Source organism: Octopus sinensis, linkage group LG6 (assembly GCF_006345805.1).
Source record: "Octopus sinensis linkage group LG6, ASM634580v1, whole genome shotgun sequence".
NCBI classification, from domain to species: Eukaryota; Metazoa; Mollusca; class Cephalopoda; order Octopoda; family Octopodidae; genus Octopus; species Octopus sinensis.
The window spans coordinates 90,814,472-90,832,411 of record NC_043002.1 but is presented as its reverse complement, the minus strand read 5'-3'; the positions used below and the strand labels follow the sequence as shown (position 1 = coordinate 90,832,411).

Below are 17,940 nucleotides of genomic sequence, written 5' to 3'. Positions count from 1 at the left end.
TTTTGAAGAGAAGCCATGATTCATCCTCAGTGATGAGATTCTTGGGGAATGAAGTTTTCTCATTTCACTGCAGCAAATCTGTGAAAATTCGGACATGTTTGGCTTTGTTGTTATTGGAGAGTTCGTAGGGGACTCACCCAATTTCCATATTTTTCCGAGCTTTTTGAGACGATGAACAATGGTCGAATGGTCCACATTGAAGTCTTTGGCCAACATTCTTGTTGTCAAACTTTCATCTTCTTCCACAGCTGCCAAAACTGCCTGGTTGTTGAACTTTGATAGTTGACCTCTTTCTTTTTCATCTGCAAGTTTTGTATCTCCTGCTTTGAACTTCCTGAACCATCTTTCAGCTTGGCTTTTGCTGATTGTTCCTTCACCAAAAAGTTCATTGAGATCGCGAAATGACTGTGCTGCAGTTCAACCTTTCTCGAATTGGTAGGGCATAATATGGCGAATGTGGATATGATTTTTGATACACATTTTTATGAAAAAAAGTCGATTGTCGTTTAATGATGTTTTTGTTAAATATTGTTATTGTTTTTGTTGAATAATATTTGTTGTAAAAAGCCACAATAATTATGCACCAACCCAATATATATATATATATATATATATATATATATATATATCACCATGATCACCGTGATCGACCAGACTATCAGATGTTGCTACACATCGCTGGTCACAATGCGCTTTGCATTGTTTTAGCCTTCAAATGACGCCACCCCACTGGCTAAGGAAGCAGGCCAACAGAAGAAAGTGTGAGAGAAAGTTGTGGTGAAAGAGTACAGCAGGGACTGCCAGCATCCCCTGCCGGAGCCTCGTGGAGCTTCAGGTGTTTTCGCTCAATAAACACACACAACGCGCGGTCTGGGAATCGAAACCGCGATTCTGCGACCGCGAGTCTGCTGCCCTAACCACTCGGCCATTGCGCCTCCACATATATATATATAATATATATATATATATATATATATATAGGAGTGGCTGTGTGGTAAGTAGCTTGCTAACCAACCACATGGTTCCGGGCTCAGTCCCACTGCGTGGTATCTTGGGCAAGTGTCTTCTACTATAGCCCCGGGCCGACCAATGCCTTGTGAGTGGATTTGGTTGATGGAAACTGAAAGAAGCCTGTCGTATATATGTATATATATATATATATATATATGTGTGTGTGTGTATGTGTTTGTGTGTCTGTGTTTGTCCCTCTAGCATTGCTTGACAACCGATGCTGGTGTGTTTACGTCCCCGTCACTTAGCGGTTCGGCAAAAGAGACTGATGAGTACTGGGCTTACAAAGAATAAGTCCCGGGGTCGATTTGCTCGACTAAAAGGTAGTGCTCCAGCATGACCGCAATCAAATGACTGAAACAAGTAAATGAGAGAGAGAGAGAATATATATATATATATAATATATATATATATATGTATAGGTGTACATGTATATATACATATTCAGCAATTTATAATATACAGGCTGTTCATGCTAAGTTTGATTTTTTTATGTCTCCTTTTTTCAGGAACAGCTTGATATACTGGTGAACAGAGAACAGCATTGGAGAGCATAAAGATTATAAGTTGTAGTTGAGAAAAAGTTAGGTGACATGGAGGACTGGAAGCCATCTGAATTTTGGGAAAGAGTTACCTGTATCATCATAATGATTTGCATTGGGTATTAAAGTGCTAGTATCATAGCTGCTGCTCTATGCTCTGTGAATATTGTAGAAGCTGTATTATGTGACACGGACAGCTGCAATGAAGACTACAAAGCCATGGCCAGCAAGAAGGGACACAGCAGGCATTCTGACTGTGCCTGCATGCTGGGATTCATCCCCACATCTTTGAACAGGGCCTAAGACTCAATTCAGACAGCTATGTGAAGCTGCTGGGGACGGTGATCAATCTCTGGCTGGAGACACTTGCTACTGCCAGACCATATGTATGGTAGCAGAATTTGGCTCTATGCCATACCTCCAGAAAGAAATGGAAATGGTTGTTGGAGAATTTCTTTGACTTCACCTGCCCCAATTTCTGGTCTCTTAATTCCTTCAATTGTAATCCCAGGGATTACTGTGCCTGCAACACCAAGATTGAGATGGTGGTAGCCAAAATCAAGGAGATGTTTGAAGATCTTCCCGAGGATACAATGTTTGTTCCTTCTCGAGCCATGCCTGGCTCATAAGGGCCGGTTTCCTGGTTTCTTGGCATATAGGTTCCCCACCTGGACGGGACGCTGGTCTGTCGCAGGTGAGCTGCAAGACACAGGAGGAAAGAGTGAGAGAAAGTTGTGGTGAAAGAGTCAGCAGAAGTTTGCCATTACCTTCTGCCGGAGTCATGTGGAGCTTAGGTGTTTTCACTCATAAACATACACATCGTTTGGTCTGAGATTCGAACTCGCGATCCCTCAACTGTGAGTCCGCTGCTCTAACCACTAGGCCATGTGCCTCCACAGGATACAGTGAGAATGCATGTACCAGGTTCCAGAGCTATCTTGAGACCATGGTAGAAGTTAAGGGTGACTACTTTGAATAAACTGTTATCTCGCAGCCATAATCTAGTTATATTGTTTGACTTTTAAAGATTCTTTTACCTTTAGATAGGATATAATGTTTTCTTTTCCTTTTATGCAAACTATCAAATTTAGCCTGAACACCCTGTGTGTGTGTGTGTGTGAGTCATCTATGAGTCCACAAGTCAGGGAAACGGAGCTGTAGAAGGGAGGGAATATATTCCACATATTCCCTTCCCTCTACAGCTACTTCGCTTGACCATGGAGTACCCTTCATTAATTCAGCTAATTAAATTCAAGTATAGTGTTTAGGGCAATGTTGGAGCAATAAACTTCACATGTGATGTCTCATAAGGTCAATATCTTAAATCAACCATCAAATATACTGTAAATCCCCAAAATAATACTCTTTACTCTCTTTTACTCTTTTACTTGTTTCAGTCATTTGACTGCGGCCATGCTGGAGCACCACCTTTAGTCGAGCAAATCGACCCCGGGACTTATTCTTTGTAAGCCCAGTACTTATTCTATCAGTCTCTTTTTGCCGAACCACTAAGTGACGGGGACGTAAGCACACCAGCATCGGTTGTCAAGCAATGCTAGGGGGACAAACACAGACACACAAACATACACACACACACTTATATACATATATACATATATGTACGACAGGCTTCTTTCAGTTTCCGTCTACCAAATCTACTCACAAGGCATTGGTCGGCCTGGGGCTATAGCAGAAGACACTTGCCCAAGATGTCACGCAGTGGGACTGAACCCGGAACCATGTGGTTGGTTAGCAAGCTACTTACCACACAGCCACTCCTGCGCCTCTGATATCTTTGTCTTTATGAAATTCACTGTTTAAGTCTTGAGACTGAACTCCAACTATATAAGAGGTCTTTGTTTTATAGAAAATAGAAAACATCCTCAGAAGTATTTGAATCCAGGATTATATGACTAGAGCAGAAATACTGGATCTTTTCGGTTTGAACGGCAGTTTTTTCTAGCGGTGTCATATGAAATTGACACCCATAACTATGACCCTAGTATCGATCTATTGCATTTCAATCTGTTTTAGGGTTAGGGTTAGGGGTGGGGGGAAAGGTATCTTTTTTTACTTCACAAATGTAAATAAACCCAATCTGTTTCTTAAACGAGGGACATATTCATACGGCACAGAATGTTTTTTGACCTCAATAGACGTCAGTGATTGGTTGAAATTGCAGAAATTGAAGAAAAAAAACCAACAAATATCTTACAAACTATAGAATTTTCTCAATAAAGCCAAGAGAAAAAGATGTTTTATAAACACATTCTACCAGTATACGAAGTTTAAAATTTTTTAGTTACCTAGAAATTATGTTAAAATCTGCCGTTCAAACCGAGAAGATCCGAAATACCTTTACCTTTTAGATTCCGGAGAAATATTTATTTATTCTGCTCTAACTTTAGTGAACAGAAAGTCACCCACTCACAGAAAATTGTGCATACAGGAGAGAAAATAATCACTTCATAAAGAAATATTCACTTACTGAAGTTTCCTCCTACTTCCATTACTTTGGCAACAATTTGTTCAAATTCTGTCCCTACATTTCCAGTTCCACCACCAGCTGCGACAGTCAAGTGGTATAACCAAGAATCCTGGAAGATATATCACATAGTTAAACCAAATACAACAAACAAAATTTAATATAAACAGTAACATTGCTCTATTTACATTTCTATTAGAAGTATTCAAAAAATAAGAAGAATCTGCCTGAGAAGTGACCCCAGAAATCTCTCTTTAGAACTCCTTTTAATCTTCAGCCTAACACAATCTCTTTTATCCCTTCTTTCTGGTTTTACATCTTTCAAATGTTAAAACCTCTTTGATATAACTAAGACTATATCAAGAGTATGTTTCTTTTACCAAACTAAAATAAACTTCACACTTGAGAAATGATCAATTTTTCACAAAGCACAGATGATGATGATGATGATGATGATGATGACAGACCAACTGCTTCATGAAGCACTTCACTTTCTTTCATTTTTGAAATAATGTACTGGGTTTGCAACTATGTTCCCGCTGTTTTTTTAAATTTTGGAATTTATTGTATTTTTAAATTTCGGAATCTATTTTTTTTTTTGTTTTCTAGTTAATTTTAGTTACTTCTTGTTTATTTTCAGAATGTCAGGTTAAGAGAAATGAGCATTTTCGACACCTCCTTCTTTTTGCTTTTAATCAAGGTTCTAAGGCTGCAAAAGCTGCTTGCGACATTTGTGCTGCATATGGAGAGGGTATCATAACTGAAAGAACCACCAGCGATTGGTATGCCAAGTTCAAAAATGGAAATTTTCACCTCAAATACACACCTTGTTCTGGCCGTCCAGTTGAGTTCAATGGAGAGTAATTAAACCAACTTTTGCATGAAAATTCTCGTCAAACGACAAGGGAACTGGCAGAGAAAATGGAATGCTCCCACACTGCTATAGAGAAGCATCTTCACTCGATGGAAAGGTTCAGAAGTATGGAGCATGGGTTCCGCATGCTTTAAGTGACAACAACAAAAATCAGTGAGCCACAATCTCCACTGGTTTGCTTGCTCATCACTGCTCAACTCATGGACACAAGCCTGTACATCAATATGAGGCAGTGTAAGGAATGGCTTAACCCCGGTAAACAAGCAACACTATTGTGCATGAAACAAGATCTTTATACGCATAAAACGATGTTGTGCATATAGTGGGACCGGGAAGGGATTGTCCATTATGAATTGCTTGAATGGAACCAAACGGTCAATGCAGAACTCTATGTTTAACAGATGGAATGACTCAACATGGCCATTCAAGAGGAAAGACCTAATCGGAGTTCTGCTGCATGACAACGCCCTCCCTCATATTGCCAATATGACCAAGGAAGCCATTCAAACGCATGGCTGGGAAGTGCTGCCACACCTGCCGTACTCTCCTGATTTGGCACCAATGGATTTCCATCTCTTTTGATCTTTTTCAAATGCTATGCATGGAGTTTCACTCAATACTGATGCAGAATTGAGAGCTTGGTTGAGTCAATTTTTTGAGTTGAAATCAGGTGATTTCTACCAATGAAAAATTTTAAATCTTGTTGAATGTTGGGAAGAAGTTGCATATAACAAGGGTGAATACATTATTGATTAATTAGTTGTTATTTTTTATTACACCTTTTTAAAAAATTTAAAAAATGGCGGAACTTAGTTGCCAATCCAATATTTGTTTCAATAACCAAACTGTTACGTTGTCTCCAAAATACACCTCACTCTACAGGATGTGAAAATATTTCATCACAAAAGATGTTCACTCATGAACATTTAAAGTGAAAAATTAAATTTCATTATTATCCCAGTATCACACTGTGAGACAGGAAAACCAATGCCTGGATTCAACAGCACATAAGAGTCAATGACATCATAAGAACTATCAAGGAGAACAAATATAGACTGGGTGGCCACATTGTGCAACTGAAGAACAACAGATAGACAATCAGGGTAACTGAATGGACATCAAGACAATGGACATGATCAAGAGGTTGACCAAAGACAAGATGGTGAGATGATCCCACCTGCTATCTGGGGCCTACATAGCTACAACTGCCCAGAAACAGAGGTGGAAGGAGTCCAGGGTGGGATTCCTCCCCCAGGAGAGATGAAACTCTGGTTGAATTGGGTGAGTGATGTTAAATATCTGCCAAAATCTGGAATTGGTATTTTTTGCCTAGATAAAGTCTCATTGCCTCGATAAAGAGAAAATGCATGTCATTGATTGGTTAAAATTACCCAAATACGACAACTTTAACATGAAATAACTTCTAAAATACAAAATTTTGTCAAAAATGTTAAGAGTAAACCATGTTCTATGTGATACATTCAACCAGTATCTGAAGTTTCAAACTGTTTAGTTAAAAAAAAATTAATTAAAAAATCTGTGACTGAGATTGAAAAGATCCTGGCATTGTGCAACAAAAGATAGATTGGTATATATGCATATATAAAACTGCTTTATGAAATTGGTATATATACATATATAAAATTGTAATGAAAATTTGAGTGGATATATCTGATTTCCTCTGCAAAATGGTTAACCAACATTATATTTTCATTTTCCTCCTGCCAACCCTTTCTTCTAAATTTATCTGAACCATTCCTTCTCAAGTCTACAAGAACACTGTTGACCTGATGCTCAACAACAACAACAACAACGACAATATGCTTATCAGTTCTGTTTTTCTAGCATTGATGTTGTCTTATTTCTTAGACTACTCCACCTCACTACCTCACTAAATTCTTGGCCCACTTTTTCCTTCACCTCAATCTCTTTCTATCTGCTGACCATATATAAACATTTACAGTAACCTATTGCTCTCTTTTCCTCATGCCATTCCGCCAGTGAAAGACGGCCAACTAAAGTCATAAATTTCACTCTTCATCCTATGATTATCGTATAAAACAATCACCTCCATATTTTCAATAATATCATTGAAAATAAGATGGCACCAAGCCAAGAATTGGAAGTTAAGAGAATAAATAATGGTAAAGTATTTTATCTGATTAAACTACCAGTTATTCCTGACTGAGTAACTACAGACCAGAAACAATTACAGACTTCAACAGTGTGTGTTTAGATATCATTTATTTTTCCAGTGACAAGAAACAAGAAACATTCAACAAGAACAATCAGTCTGTCTACATGTCCATTTTTTTATGGGTTCTTTCAGTTTCTGTCTACCAGATCAACTAACAAAGATTTAGTCAGCCCCGGGGCTATAGTTATTAAAGATGCTTGCCTAAGATGCCACACAGTTGGACTGAACTTCTTACCTACACACCCATCCCTGTACCGACATTCAAGTGTGTTCAACTATGAAATAGTTGTGGTGCTAGTGTAATAGACATTATCAACCACATATACTTAATGTGTACACTATGTGTATTTACTGGTAGGCTATGACTTGTTGTGGAGGAGAATAATCTCTTAAAGCAACAGGTGCCAAAACACCTGAAAGTCCATGATTTTGAAAGAGTATTCTCCATGCCAAATCACAGCCTACTGGCAAATACACGAAGTGGAAGCACTCCATCGGTTACGATGACGAGGGTTCCGGTTGGTCCGAATCAATGGAACAGCCTGCTCGTGAAATTAACGTGTAAGTGACTGAGCACTCTACAGACACGTGTACCCTTAATGTAGTTCTCGGGGATATTCAGCGTGACACAGAGAGTGACAAGGCCGGCCCTTTGAAATACAGGTACAACAGAAACAGGAAGTAAGAGTGAGAGAAAGTTGTGGTGAAAGGGTACAGCAGGGATCACCACCATCCCCTGCTGGAGCCTCGTGGAGCTTTAGGTGTTTTCACTCAAAACGCCCGGTCTGGGAATCGAAACCGCGATCCTATGACCGCGAGTCCGCTGCCCTAACCACTGGGCCATTGTGCCTCCTAAATACACGAAGTATGTACATTAAGAATATGTGGTTGATAATGTTTACAAACATATGCATTAGTGTATATGTGTGTGTATGCACATACACACACATTTACACTTAGAGTTGGTTTCCTCACTTCCCCACAACTTAGTAGTTTTGTCAAGAAGAGAATGACAGCATAACTCGTCATATCAACTGTATCATTATCACTATCCTGTTATGTCCGTCTTAATGCATCTCCCTCTACCATTGGCATTTCCCACCCCGGGTATTTATCCTTCAACCCTACCCAATCCTTATGGACATTACCTTCCTCTCCTCTCTCATTTTCCCTATTTATTCTTTTCCCATACATTTGTGCAAGCTCCACCCCACTGCCAACCATTCCTCGTTCCTTTGTCCTCACTTTTACTCACTTTATACCTCAAGGTGCCACCTGGACACCTCATCACCACAATTTATCTCTTTGCAATTATGACTGATTCATTTCTCTTCTAAATGTGAGTAGCCATGTAGCTCCTACTTTTCATATCTTAACTCTCATCTGCTAGCACAGAGCTCTCTTCCACTCAGGTTTTGTGAACTTGCAAGCTGTATGGTGCTTCTCAGTAGTGCTAGTGGCATGAGAAAAACACCCAGTACACTCTGTAAAGTGGTTGGCATTAGGGAGCATATCCAGCAATAGAAATAATGCCGAAGCAGACATTATAACATGATGCAGTCCTTGAACTAATCAGATCCTGTAAAGCTGTCCAACCCATGCCAGCATAGAACATGGACATTTAATGATGATGAAGATGATGATGATGAAGATGATGATGATGATGATGATATATTTATATACATATCTTTTAGTTGTTTTTACTTGTTTCAGTTTCATTCATTAGATTATAGCCATGTTGGGGCACCATCTTGAGGAATTTTAGTTGAACAAATTGACCCCAGTACTCATTATTCTTTGTAAAACCTGGTACTTATTCTATCGGTCTCTTTTACTGAACTGTTAAGCTACAGGATGTAAACACACCAACACCGATTGCCAAGTGGTGGTGGTGGTGGGGGACAAACACATGCACAAAACACACACACACACATGATGGACTTCTTTCAGTTTCCATCTACCAAATCCACTGAGAAGGGTTTGATCAGCCCAAGGCTATAGTAGAAGACACATGCCCAGGTGCCATACAGAGGGACTGAACCCGGAACCATGTGGTTGAGAAGCAAGCTTCTTACAACACAACCACACCTGCACCTATACATACATATCGCAAAGTAAGAGAGAGATGGGAAGATAATCATCATCATCATCATCATCATCATCGTTTAACGTCCGCTTTCCATGCTAGCATGGGTTGGACGATTTGACTGAGGACTGGCAAACCAGATGGCTGCGCCAAGCTCCAATCTGATCTGGCAGAGTTTCTACAGCTGGATGCCCTTCCTAACGCCAACCACTCCGAGAGTGTAGTGGGTGCTTTTACGTGCCACCAGTCTGTCAGTACTGGCAACGGCCATGCTCTAAAATGGTGTTTTATACGTACCACCTGCAGAGGAGTCAGTCCAGTGACACTGGCAACGACCTCGCTCCAATATTTTGTTCAAGTGCCAGTAAGGCAAAGCTGGTAACAATCACACTCAAACGGTGCTTTTTACGTGCCCGCCAGAACAGAAGCCAGACAGCTGCTCTGGCAATGAACCCGTTTGGATGGAGCTGTTAGCGCTCCACAGCCACGGGTGCCAGTCATCGAATTTCGTTCAATTTCGATTTATAGATAAATACATGTATACCCGTGGAGGCGCAATGGCCCAATGGTTAGGGCAGCGGACTCACGGTCGTAGGATCGCGGTTTCGATTCCCAGACCGGGTGTTATGAGTGTTTATTGAGCCCCACGAAGCTCTGGCAGGAGGTGGTGACGATCCCTGCTGTACTCTTTCGCCACAACTTACTCTCACTGTTTCTTCTGTTGGCCTGCTCACTTAGCCAGCGGGGTGGCGTCATTTGAAGGCTAAATCAATGCGAAGCACATTGTGACCAGCAATGTGTCACAACATCTGATAGCCTGGTCGGTCACGGTGATCATGGTGATATGTATACCCAGTTTTTTTCTACAAGTGTCTTCATAAAGCTATTTGTATGATGATTGATAATGCATTCATACATATTTCCTCTTCTGTATCTTCTCATCCATCTATCCACGTATCCACTTAGTGTTTTTCCTCTCAATATATCATAGAGCATTAAAGAGGAAATAAAGAAACAAAGCATGCATACCTTTTCCTGTTTTGTAGGGATGATGAGGTAGGTTGGTCCTTGTAAGGGTGGCCATATAGCAATAACATGTCTGTCAACCATCATGACTGTTGAATCCTCATCAGACTCATCTGGATGATCTATCTCATCAAGACGGGCATCTCTCAAATTCAGTTGGCCAAGTGGAGTCTGCAATAACAGAGATAGTCATAGGATCAGTGATAAAAATAATCTCAGTTAACCCCTTTAGCATTCAGGTTACTCTATCAAATGTAATCTTTATTTATTCACATTGCTTTGAATTAATCCCACATTATCTTGTTGCCTCAAGATTTCAAGGATGTGATTGTTTATTTTTAGAATGACATTGTAAAGTATGAGTAAGAGGCTGGATATGGTTAGTTTGAACTTAAAACAGGTAGAATATTTGTGTCTGATATGGCTGGTTAAAATCCTAAAAGGTTAAAATTATAAATGACAAAAGAAGTAGAATTTGAGATTGAGTCTGTGGTATTTTGATTTTTAATACCAGCAAAAGTGTCCTGGCATTTACATTTTCACATATATATACATTGGTATGATGGAGTGCTGAAAAGTTTCTGGCATTGGGTAAAAAAAAACACAGGAGGATCAGTTAATTATGATTTTATTCAACCTATTCTCCTTTCAGATTCACACACTTACTGCAGTGGTCCTTCAGTTTTTTGCTATGTCCTGTAAAAGAACTCAAAAGGTTGGGCCTCCAACAAGGCCTTTCACAATATGCTTAACCCTTTGAGCCCTGATCTCCTGAATCTTATTTGACCCTATACCTGGCTTCCAGATGCACTCCGCTGATAGAGCAGTGCTACAGTACAGAGGAAAATAAGCCATCCACCGGTAAACTGGTGTTATAGGCTCAAATGGTTAAAGTCAGGAAATTTTCAGCACCCCCTTGTATAACACATAGTTTTGTTCTAGTGAAATAATTGCTTGTTAAAAGCCCATATTTCTCTAAGATGTGTCCTTAATTAAATAGCTATATATGTCTAAAATCTAGGGCAGTCAAACAGTGATATCTGTTAAACAGACTACATATGAAAAATCTGTTTAGCAGGAAGAAAAAAAGCTTATACCCATTAAAAAGTCTTTCTTTATCAAACAGATATACTTTTTTTTTTTTACTTGTTTCAGCCATTTGACTGTGGCCATGCTGGGGCACTACCTTGAAGTGTTTCAGTTAAACAGATTGGTCCCTTATTCTATCAGTCTTTTTTTTTTTTTTTACCAGACTGCTAACTTACAGGGAAGTAAACACACCAACACCAGTTGTCAAGCATTGGTAAGGGGACAAACATAGACAGAGGGACATTCAGAAATGTATAAATACATACATACATATATACATACATATATATATATAATATATATATATATATATATATATATACACACACATACATACATACATACATATATATATATATATATATGTATGTGTGTGTATATATATATATATATATATATATATTTATATATAGTCAATCCAAACATGAACAGGCAAAGAAAAAAACAACGCAAGGCATGGAATAAGTACAGTGTTATTGGACGCTCAGGAAAAGAAAGAGGATTTCACGTTTTGAGGTTTCGAGCGGATCTCTTCATCAGAAATATAGAAAAAGTCCAAAGAAGTAAGAAAATTGCCAAAGAGTAAGAAAATTGCCAATGATACACATGCGGTCATATACATATATATATATGTATATAATCAAATAATGAGGGTAGAAATTGATATTAATCAATTAAAACCAGTAGCTAAGCATATTTAAAATATCCAAAGATTAAAAATTATATTACATACAAAATTAAGAGGAATGACCACCAAAGTAGACTCCAAATATGCTAGATTGAGGCGTCAAATCACTTAACCATGAAGAGTGTGTTCTCAAGAAAGAAATTTCAGCAAAACGCCAGAATGTAAAAACGGGCATTCATATATTTTCATTTGTCTTGTTCATTTTTACATTCTGGCGTTTTGCTGGAAATTTTTTTCTTGAGAACACACTCTTTGTGGCTTGGCAATTTGACGCCAATATCTAGCATATTAGGAGTCCACTTTGGTGATCATTCCTCTTAATTTTGTATATATATATAGTTAATCCAACAAAAAAAAAAAAAAGAAAATCACAACAAAAAAACAACAACATGCAAAATATTAACAGACACTCAGGGAAGGAAAGAAAGGTTGTTTTACATTTTGAGCAAAGCTCTTCTTCAGAAACAGGAGACAGAAGACTTTTTTCCTCTGTCTTCTTTTTCTCTTGGACTTTCTTCTGTTTCCTGTTTCTGAAGAAGAGCTTTGCTCAAAATGCAAAACAACCTTTCTTTCCTTCCTTGAGTGTCTGTTAATACTTTGTATATATATCATATTGAATACACAACCGAAAGAGCTACTAACAGTTTCATGCTATTATGACACTTGAACAGGTATATTTATAAAATACACCCTTTATTTTAAAGCAATCATTCAGCCTCTGTTAATGCATTATATATATTTTTTTCAACTAAAAAAAAACAGTCATATACATACATACATATATATATATATATATATATATATATATATATATATCTGAGACCCCCTTTGGTCACCGGCACTGACCATGAGATTGCAACTAGAAAGTTACCCTCCCAGGCACAAGTCCGAGCAAGGTTGTTTATGGAAGACCAGCAGTCGCCCATGCATACCGGCCTCCCCTCTCCACCCCACCAGTGTTATCCAAGGGAAAGGCAAGGGCCGATACAGCTTGGCACCTGTGACGTCGTAACTCATTTCTACAGCTGAGTGAACTGGAGCAACGTGAAATAAAGTGTCTTGCTCAAGAACACAACATGCAGCCCGGTCTGGGATTCAAGCTCACAACCTCACGATCATAAACTCAAAGCTCTAACCACTGAGCCATGCGCCTCCACATAAGGCTTTGGTCAACCCAAGGCTATAGTAGAAGACACTTGCCCAAGGTGTCACACAGTAGGATCAAACCCTGAACCATGTGGTTGGAAAGCAAGCTTCTTACCAAAGTCACACCTTTGCCTGTATATTGGTCTGATGTCCAGGTCTGTCAAAGCTCAAATGTCATCAACCAATTAGATACGCAGATTTGATAATGCGATGGTCACTGTGAGCTCACTCTACATTTTACCATCTGTAGAACAGTATTTAATAAATAATAACTATTTGCCTGTCTGTGTTGTAACATTTATAACAATCAAACTACTGAAAATTATATAATTTTTTTTTAATATCAAATTGATTGTTATAAACATTTTTTGTTTTTGTTTTTCTTTTCTTTTGAAGAAATTTTCATTTTGATTCAACGTATGTCCAGATATGAACTCTTGGAGGAACCATTCTTGCTCTTGAATGAATAGACTTGATCTGCCACCTGGTCTAAGATGACCACATGGTCCTTTGATGCCTTTACCAGAGACCATTGTAGCACAGACAGCTGGGGGAAGGTTCATATCACTTTGATTGTGTCTTTTGTTTATTGTTTTATTTTTCTGAGACAAATGAATGTTTCAAACAATTTAATAAAAAAACACAGCAAGCGAATCAAATAAAATAATTGAATGAAGTTTATTGTTTACACTGGCATCATTTTGTTTGAAGTTGAAACAGTAAATAAACACAAAGACTAAATTTCAGTTTTAAAATTCAGAGAAATGTTATTGTGTACAATAGTTTCAAATGTCTTTTAACTGTCGGCTTCCACCATTGAAGTTTTCATTTCATATACCATCTTTGAAATGTTTCAGTCTCCATTTTGTTTGTTTGCTTGTTTGTTTCTTTATTTTTTTTTTGTGTCTAATATATGTGTGCAGGTATGGTTGTGTGGCTTAAAGTTTATTTTGCACACTATGAGGTTTCAGATCTAGACAGTCTATCTTTGTGACTGAAATTTGGAAGACACAATCTCTGAGGAAGCACTCGGAGTAACCTTTCCTGTTTTTGAATTAGACTTGATCTGGATCTGGGTTTGAGATGGCAATCTGGTTCTTTGTTATCTTTAGCGAAGATCACCACATTGCAAGTAATTGGGTGTTGTGAGTGGTGGGAGGTCTTCTTTTTCTCACTAATTACAAGGCCTTAAATTCAATCATGGGGCAGCCCTTTTTCAATGAGGAGAACATTACAAGGACAGTTTACAAATTGTGAGTGTGGTGATTATATAAAAGACATGATGGAAAGAGAGGGTAGAAGAGATGAGATAAAAAACATACATAGTATGTGAAAACATGGCTGGTGCAGTCCTTCTGATACAGAAGAGCCTCTAACTAGACCGATCAAGGAACCCTTACATGCCCAAGATTTGTGGGCTGCTTTACTACCAAGGATATGAGCCCTTACTTGGCTGTACTTAGAGTAGATTCATTTACCCTAATCACTTTTGTCAGTCATTCACCTTTTGATAAGAATTAGTCAAAAGGAGAGCACTTCCATCTCCCTCCTCACTTTATACTGACATTAATGTTTCAGTCCTTAATCCTTTCAGCCTCATTCACTATACACCTTCTTTTGAAGGTGGGCAGTAGAAAATCTTTATGATGGACTTGGTTGATAGGTAGATGCATCTTGCATGTAACAACAGCCATTCAACAAGTCAGAAGTGCTCAGACACTGCATGATTACATGTAGTTTGATTTCATCATTTCACACACATCTTGAGCAATCCTCCCTGGTGCCACTTCTGTGTCTGTAGAGTTCATCTCAAACCAGTTAACGTTCCTCAGTAGCACTGCTGGCATGGGCTAGACAGTTTGACTGAAACTTGTAAACTGGAGAGCTGCACCAAGTTCCAGTCTAATTTGGCATGGTTTCTACGGCATGATAGCATGGTCTCAGCCTATTTTAGCTTTGGTAGTGCCGGAATTTTGAAAATTAACCATAATATACCCCTGGCCCAAAAGTCCTCTCAGTAAATTGTCACTTTACTAGGTTGCTAATCTGGCTCCTATAATCTTTGTGCACCAAAATTCAACTTCCAGTAACCCAGTCCTTATCGTTGAGTCCTATCAAAGTCAACTGTGCAGATTACGAATTTACGGTCTGTGCAGCCAATCAGTTTAAGCAGTGGACATTATTTTCACCTGCTACTTTTGGATCAGACTAGTTTCTGTATGAAGTTGGTCTCATGTTAATAATCTCCCTATATTCTGCCAAAAACACTTTAACCCTTTAGTATTTAAACCGGCCATATCCGGCCAAAATATTTAATCTGTTTTATGTTCAAACTGACCAGATCCAGGCCCTCACACCTACTCTACAATGTTATTCTACATTAAGTAATTGCACCATCAAGATCTTGAAGATATGAAATAATGCATGATTAATTCAAATCAATGGGAATCAATAGGTATTATGTTTGATAGAATAATCTGAACACTAAAGGGTTAAAGTAATTGATATTTATTTTCAGATAAGGCAGCGAGCTGGCAGAATCATTAGGGGTATTTTGTCCATCTTTACATTTTGAGTTTGCGTACGTGCATGCGTGTATGCATGCATGGTATCAATGAATAGTGAGCAATATCAGACAAGCTGCTGTATTTCCAAACTCTTAATTTATTATCATGAGTTGATTTCTAAAAGAACTAGTATAAGGTGTTAAAGTACTAAGATGTGCTAAAGGTAACTCTAGCACTACCAAAGCTAAAATTGGCTGAGACCAAGCTATCGTGCTGTAGAAACTATGCCAAATTAGACTGGAACTTGATGCAGCTCTCTGGTCCACCAGTTCCAGTCAAACTGTCTAGCCCATGCCAGCATGGAAAGCAGATGCTAAATGATGATGATGATGATGAGGAGGAGGAGGAGGGGAGGAGGAGGAGGAGGGGAGGAGGAGGAGGAAGAGGAGGATAATGAACATGAAGTTTTATAAAGAACAGAAACAAAGCACCATTTCATCATAGAATTTCTAAACAAATAAACAGAAGCACTGCAAGGATTAAAAGGGGGTTGTTGAATGCCAATTTGCATAAAAAGGGACAATCATAAACGCATTCTTTGGAGTCAAATAGCCCTTAAAATCTGTCAGTCTATTTATAGCAATCCAAAAATATTGGAAATGGGAAAACTGAAATAATCCAAGAATAAACTAATGAAACATTTTCTGGAAGATCTAGAAGATTCAACAGGTTAAGAGAATTATCAAGGATTTATAATGTTAGGGCTGTTTAGAAAAGTGCAAATGTGAACAATAGAGCAACAGTCAGATATTCCACAGAACTGAGAACAAAAAAAAAAAAAAGGGTCAAAGATAGTTGTTACTATCTTTGTAACACATATATGTTGATAAAACAGGATTGTTTTAGTAATAACTAGCAGTATCGCCCGGCGTTGCTTGGGTTTGTAAGGGAAATAACTATATAAGCATTTTTAGAGAGTTATAACCAAAAACTAGCAAAAAAATGCATTAAAAATGGAAACAAAATGATGGTAAATTTTTTTAAAATCGTTGACTCATCATAGACATTTTTAGAGAGTTACTTCCCTTATATAATAGCGAAAAATTGCATTAAAATGGAAAAAAATTATGGTAAATTTTTTTTAAATCGTAGACTCATTGCAGACGCGCGCTAATACCCAGAAGGGCTCGATATGAATCACGACTATAAGATACCCGGTTTTAGTTAAACTGCACCACAAAATGTGGGAGTAGTTAGGAATCTAAATCGTAGGAGACAGACACACAACTTGACTTTTATATATAAAGATTAGCCCAACTTACTTGGTGAAACAACTAGGGTTCAAAGTATTTATCGATTGTCTAACATTTGGCTGCCAGTGATTTAAAATAAAACAAATATTGATCTATTGATCAAAATACTCTTTAAAGAGTTCAGCAAGTTTTTCTTGTTAGTTTATTGGAAATCCAACCGAAAAGCTTGGATTACAAAATTTTCATTTGAAAATTTGTTCAAGAATTGCTTCTCTTATAAGACATTGGTTTCAAATTTTGGCACAAGGCCAGTAAGTTTGAGGGAAAAGGTAAGTCATTTACATCAACCCCAGTATTCAACTGGTACCAATTTTACTGACCCTGAAAGGCAAAGTCCATCTCAGTGGAATTTGAACTTAGAACATACAGAGCTAGGAAAAAATGTTGCCAAGCATTTTCTCCATGGATTTAGTGATTGCATTTGCACAAAGCCGTAAATTTGTGAGGAGAAATTATCCAGTTAAATTTGCACCAGGCTGTGACTATTACTTTGTTTTACGAACTCCAATCAGACAAAAGGCTAATTTCTCTTTGGCATGAGGCAAGTTCAGGTGAGGGTGTCAGTCAATTACATCGACCCCAGTATTCACCTGGTAATTATTTTATTGACCCCCAAAAGGATGAAAGGTAAAATTGACATCAGTGGAATTTGAACTCAGAACATACAGAACTGGAAGAAATGTTGCTATGCATTCTGTCCATTGCATTAATGATAGCATTCACACAATGCCATTCATTTCTGAAGAGAAGTCATCCAATTAAATTTACTGTTACTTTGTAACATAATAATAATAATAATAATAATAATAATAAACATTGTGTACAGTGCTCAGGTGCACTACAACTCATCGAAAGTGTATATATAATCAGGTGTAGTTTCGACGGATTTCGGAAAGCATGAGGGCCTTAAAGGATGCAGTGTCATGGCAGTCAACAACTGACGCAGGCAGTTTATTCCATGCTTCAGCAACTCTGA

General features: G+C 38.2%; 1 protein-coding gene across 8 annotated transcripts in view; it reads right to left on the bottom strand.

Annotated features, from left to right (window-relative positions):
- Positions 1-17,940, bottom strand: part of LOC115212914 (pleckstrin homology domain-containing family H member 2) — a 1,355,391-nt gene that overhangs the window by 281,558 nt on the left and 1,055,893 nt on the right. For all 8 annotated transcript variants that reach the window (XM_036504153.1, XM_036504157.1, XM_036504154.1 and 5 more), the window contains 2 exons: positions 10,225-10,392; positions 4,042-4,150 (listed from right to left, as the gene is read on the bottom strand). In XM_036504153.1, the coding sequence (XP_036360046.1) occupies positions 4,042-4,150; positions 10,225-10,392 (277 nt within the window). The remainder of the gene's footprint in view (positions 1-4,041; positions 4,151-10,224; positions 10,393-17,940) is intronic.